The sequence below is a fragment of the Triticum dicoccoides genome, chromosome 5B (assembly GCF_002162155.2).
Source record: "Triticum dicoccoides isolate Atlit2015 ecotype Zavitan chromosome 5B, WEW_v2.0, whole genome shotgun sequence".
NCBI classification, from domain to species: domain Eukaryota; kingdom Viridiplantae; phylum Streptophyta; class Magnoliopsida; order Poales; family Poaceae; genus Triticum; species Triticum dicoccoides.
In genome coordinates this window covers 5,733,685-5,738,639 of record NC_041389.1, presented here as the reverse complement: position 1 = coordinate 5,738,639, position 4,955 = coordinate 5,733,685, and the positions used below count along the sequence as shown (strand labels likewise).

Sequence of the window (4,955 nt, the reverse complement as noted above, 5' to 3'; positions counted from 1 at the left end):
GATTACTACAGAAGTAAGGCGCAGACGACCGCTGCCCAGTCCCGGCGAGGAATCAGGCTACTGATGGGTCATGGACCCAGCTGCAACGTCCTATCGGGTGGGAAAGCAGATAAGCGGCGGTGGACCCGCTCTTGCTCTGCGGTGCTCCATCGGTCTTGTTGTGTTGTGGTCGCAGCCTCGCGGCATGGACGTGCCTATCTTGCTCTCCGGTAGTCCACCGATCTTGTTGTGCGGTGTGCTGCAGCCTCTCAGTGCTAAGGAGCGTATCTTGATCCGCGGAGCTGCTGCGCCCTGCGCCAAGGGTCTGCTCAACACTGGCGATGATGCGCGGCACGGGATTGTCCGGCGCGTTGTACCCACGGGTGTGTTTGATAAACTCGTGCCAATGTGCCCAATGGAGCACACAATTCACACCAAAGTATTGTGTGTGGTGTCACGACTTGGCACACACAAGTTGACTTTATAAATTGTGTGTGGTACTATCAAATCATCACACGCGAGTATTCATGTCAAGCATCGTGTGCGGCGTTCCGAACCATCGCAAACATTTTGTGCTTAAATGGTTTGCCATGAGCGCACACGGGTGACGCACATAGAAACGTATGTGTTGTGAACATATTCGCACACGCAAAATTGTAGTTAGTTGTATGCCAACTATCACAAACGGTCTTCATCACTTAATCGTGTCCGATGGATGGGCCAATGCACATATTTTGTTTTCTGCCACACGAGTATATTTTGTTACCGTTTACGATGTATGGATTGCACACAATTTGATCGAATGGTCTCCGATACATGTGCCGTCATAGGACCTTCCTGCAGTAGTGAAGCGTCGTCATCCGTCCGAGTGCCACACCTACGAGCACGTAAAACCTCTAAAATAAACTACTAGCCAAAGCGAAAGCACCGAGATTTTCTCACCGCCACCGGATGCCGTAGCGGCAGAGAGAAGCTCAGAACGCAAATCTACGGGCTAGTCGGCGAAGACTGAAGAAGAGAGTTTGCCGTAGTCTGCGAGGCAAAAGGGAAGTCCGGATGCCATGTGTTTGTTACCGGCGCGTGCATGTGCACCAGGCAGCTCTGCAAAACCAATCTCTGACTTTGAAGATCTGTCCCACTATTTATTATGCACGATCTCCCATATCTGTCTAGCGCGGATTCTCTATTCTCCATTTTCCGTATCCCACGATAATGTTTTGCCCTGCAATCAGGACGCGCTCATGCATGATAGTGCCATATATATGGATGCGCATCGAATCATTTCTTCCGTCGATCCTCAGTTAGCTGTCTCTTTACTATAATTGGCACGTAGCAGAGATCCCATATTTGACTTCAAACAGTGTTTGTAGATCTGTGTGATCGCCTAAACCCATCTTCCCATTAGTTATTTTGCAGTTGGCACGCTAGGCGGTGAGCTTATAAGTAACACGGCTGCTCGCTTGCTACTCCTGCCACCAGTGTTCCATTGTGACGCCACACGGAAGACTTGAGGAAACACTGGCTGGTGCGGTATCTGAAAGAATCGACCTTCATTTCTGATTGAGGTATGCACAAACTATTTTTTTCCTTAAGTTCAATTCTTCACGCATAAATAAAATAAAAATGTACCCTTGGGTAAAACTTTATTGTTTTTGGTGAAATCAGTTAAACCATGTCAAAGCATTACTTCATGAATTCTCTTGGTGCAATGGTAATTTTTCCTAGTAACCCCCACCTCCACCCGTGACAATAAACAAGAAATACTGACATGGGCCCTATTATCTGCCATTTGGATCCACCACCTTCACTATATATGGTAACAATGAAACTAGTTAGCACCATAGTAACGATTTAGTTATCCATCTGTTAAAGCAAATTGTCATCATCATAGCATATCCAGTGTAGTTACCCACTTGGATGTGTTCTGGTTACAACTATCACTAAGACATGGATGTAGTTACCTACTTGTCTTGAGTTTTTTTTTCCAAGACAAGTAAGCAACTACCACACCGTAACACCATTGTGGTTATCGGGTTGTTGATGTTAAAGTTACCACTAGTCATCAGCAGTTAAGATTCAGTTACCCAAGTGGCATCACTGTAACAATGCACTTGTTTAAGCCATAGTTATCGACATTGTATGTAGTTATCTCTCTATTCAGGTTGCAGTTAAACTTAACACCAACCATCGTAGCACCATTATACTTATATTACCCACGTTTCCTGCCATAGTTACGACTATGACACTCATGTAGTCGCTCAATTGTCGACATTATAGTTATTGCAATATCATAGATGTATTTACCACATTGTCTATATCGCATTTATCATGGTAGTGTTGGCGTAGCTATCGGGCTATTTGTGTGCAAGCCGTAGTCTGGAAAACGGTAATTACTTGTGAATGGTCTGGTGACTCATATTTTATTGGTGATAACTTTCAAGCTCTAAGAAATGTCACTAAAACATACTCATGTGAGGTCTACCTTTTGAAGTCACTAACTACTTTGAGAATAATGCTGGTAGCTCGGATATGTAAAGTTTTCAGACATAAAAAAGTCATCAGCAATCATGTAGTACAAGTGAAATCTAGTGTTAAAGGACTGGACATACATACTTACAGTCTGGGCACTTTTGAGATAAAAAAAAGTCACTGAACCATATACACAAGATCTAGCGTTAAACAATTGACCCGATTACTTTTTGTGCATATCCCTAAAGTTCACGTGTTATCTGCATTGCTGGCAACCACTAGACTACAAATAAGTCGTCAAAACACCTAGGCGGTATAAGTTTTGAAGACGATGACAACGTTTGAACAGTATGGTAACTTATATAAGAATGGGATGATGACTTTTTGAGCTAGAAAAAGTCTTTAAAACATTAGTGCATTGCTCAACTACCCAAAAGTGTGTCCTACCTGTGGAAAAAAGTTGTTGAATGTACACCCCCGATAACTTCTGTATAAATATAAATGAAGGAAACAACATACTTGATGCGGTTTCGGCCGTCAAAACAAGGGCACTTCACAGTTGCCTAAGCAACTAACTAATACAGTAATACTCCACTGTGATCTGGCAGTAGCTAGCGCATGGATCTGCCGGTTGACCACCGGAATGCATGTCGTCGGTTGTGTGCCGTGACCGGCGGGCGGGGATTCATGGCCAGGCACCTGGTGATGGCGCTGCTCCGCTCCGGTGATTGGCGTGTTCGGATCACCGACTTGGGCTCCGACGCTGCCTTGTCACCGGCTGAAGATGATAGGCTTCTTGAAGCAGCCCTCCGCGACGGCCGCGCCACCTACGTCCCGGCTGACGTCTGCAAATTAGAGCATCTTACAAAAGGTACTTCTATTATTTTGTCACCCTAGGAATAAAATCTTTGCACCTGCTCTTTGTAAAACATTGCCAAACTTTGAGCCAGTTAATGGATCTTATGCACTGCAGCATTTGAAGGGGTAGATACCGTTTTCCATACTGCTGCGCCAGATCATAGCAACAACAACTTCCAACTTCATTACAAGGTCAACGTCCAGGGTACGTCAGTGAATTGAATATTCTCCCGTGGAAAGTCTCCCCTAGAAACATGCACATCAGACAGGTAGATTCAAGACAACTACGTACAACCAAATTAAACTTTTTCCCCTCTTTTTCGGAAATGCACAGGGACAAAGAATGTCATCGAGGCTTGTAAGGAATGCAAGGTTAAAAAGCTCATATACACAAGTTCCAGTGGAGTTGTATTCGACGGAGTTCATGGCCTCTTTGGCGTAGATGAATCAACACCTTATCCAGATAAGGTACGGTTGCCTCACGTAGTTTTCAGTAAGTCAGTTTTAGTCTTAATTTTTTTGCAAATAAGTAAGTCAGTTCTAGTCGCTTACTACTCGTCAGTTGTCACTACCTCCATTTCGTACTATCACTTTCCATTGTCTTTTTAGACGAGCTTGCGCTATCAGGGCATGTACAATGCATAGCCCCAAGGTGATGCCTCATACGCCATGTAGGATCGGATGTCAGAAAAAGTAGGTTCGGATGAAGCAGCGGGATCCTCTTCAGGAGGAGGGTGCTTGGGGAGAAAAAATGAGGTCCGGTGCATAAAGCTGAAAAAGTTGAAGTGAAAGTAGGGACGCATTGTATAATAAGAATCTACTTTTTATTATTTGATGAGGCCCACTAGTAGTAGCTTGCATGGGGAGAAAAAATTAATATGGATGCCTCAAACTACTTACTGGGACATCGGTATCCATATGCCGCCATTGTACGTGCCCTCATCACACACTCTACTTTCCCCTGCCCTGACAAGCTGTAGTGCAGCGCAACTGTGCCGCCCTTTCCCGTACCTACCAACCCATCATGTCCCTTGTCCTTCTCTGGTCCTCTCTTTCAATGCTGTGCCTTTGTCCTAGGATGATGCATTGCGTCGACGCCAGGAGCGCACCTCTCTACCGCCGCGAGACCGGCGAGCTGGATGCCTCCTCCTCTACATTTCTCTGTCCTCACGCGTCGAAGAGGAGTAGCACGTCCACCCAGTGGCGTTTCTATGTGTGAGCTCTGGGTTTAGCTGATTCCACAACCTTTTGAGGAAAACAATGTAAAAATGTAGTACATTGTGAAGAAAAAAAATCCAAAAGTTAGCAATAACCCCATAGATTTTTCAACCTTTAAGTGGAGGATGCTCGGCTCCATCTTCAAGCCGTAGCACAGCTCAGCGGTGTTGCAGATTTATATGGCGGCCGTGGACTTCAGGACCGAGCCGACGACGCCCGGCTCGGCCTGACCTGACCATCGACAAATTCCCATGCTCTTCTTTATTTCAGTCAACTGCTTAGAATGCACATCATCATCCATGTGGGCATGGATGCAATTTTATTTTTGCTCAGAGGTTGCTTCTACAACTTTCCAGGGACACCCCGTGGAGAATTGTAGGTTGGCAATATTGTGTTGATCGATGACACTCATAGGGGTATAAATAGTACGA

At 45.2% G+C, this 4,955-nt stretch overlaps 1 protein-coding gene across 2 annotated transcripts in view; it reads left to right on the top strand.

The window, feature by feature from the left end:
* The first annotated feature begins 1,466 nt into the window (after nt 1–1,466).
* Nucleotides 1,467–4,955, top strand: part of LOC119304981 (3beta-hydroxysteroid-dehydrogenase/decarboxylase-like) — a 6,057-nt gene continuing 2,568 nt past the window's right edge. For both annotated transcript variants that reach the window (XM_037581638.1, XM_037581637.1), the window contains exons 1-4: nt 1,467–1,544; nt 3,057–3,319; nt 3,422–3,511; nt 3,641–3,774. In XM_037581638.1, coding sequence (XP_037437535.1) covers nt 3,067–3,319; nt 3,422–3,511; nt 3,641–3,774 — 477 coding nt within the window. In that variant the 5' untranslated portion in view covers nt 1,467–1,544; nt 3,057–3,066. The remainder of the gene's footprint in view (nt 1,545–3,056; nt 3,320–3,421; nt 3,512–3,640; nt 3,775–4,955) is intronic.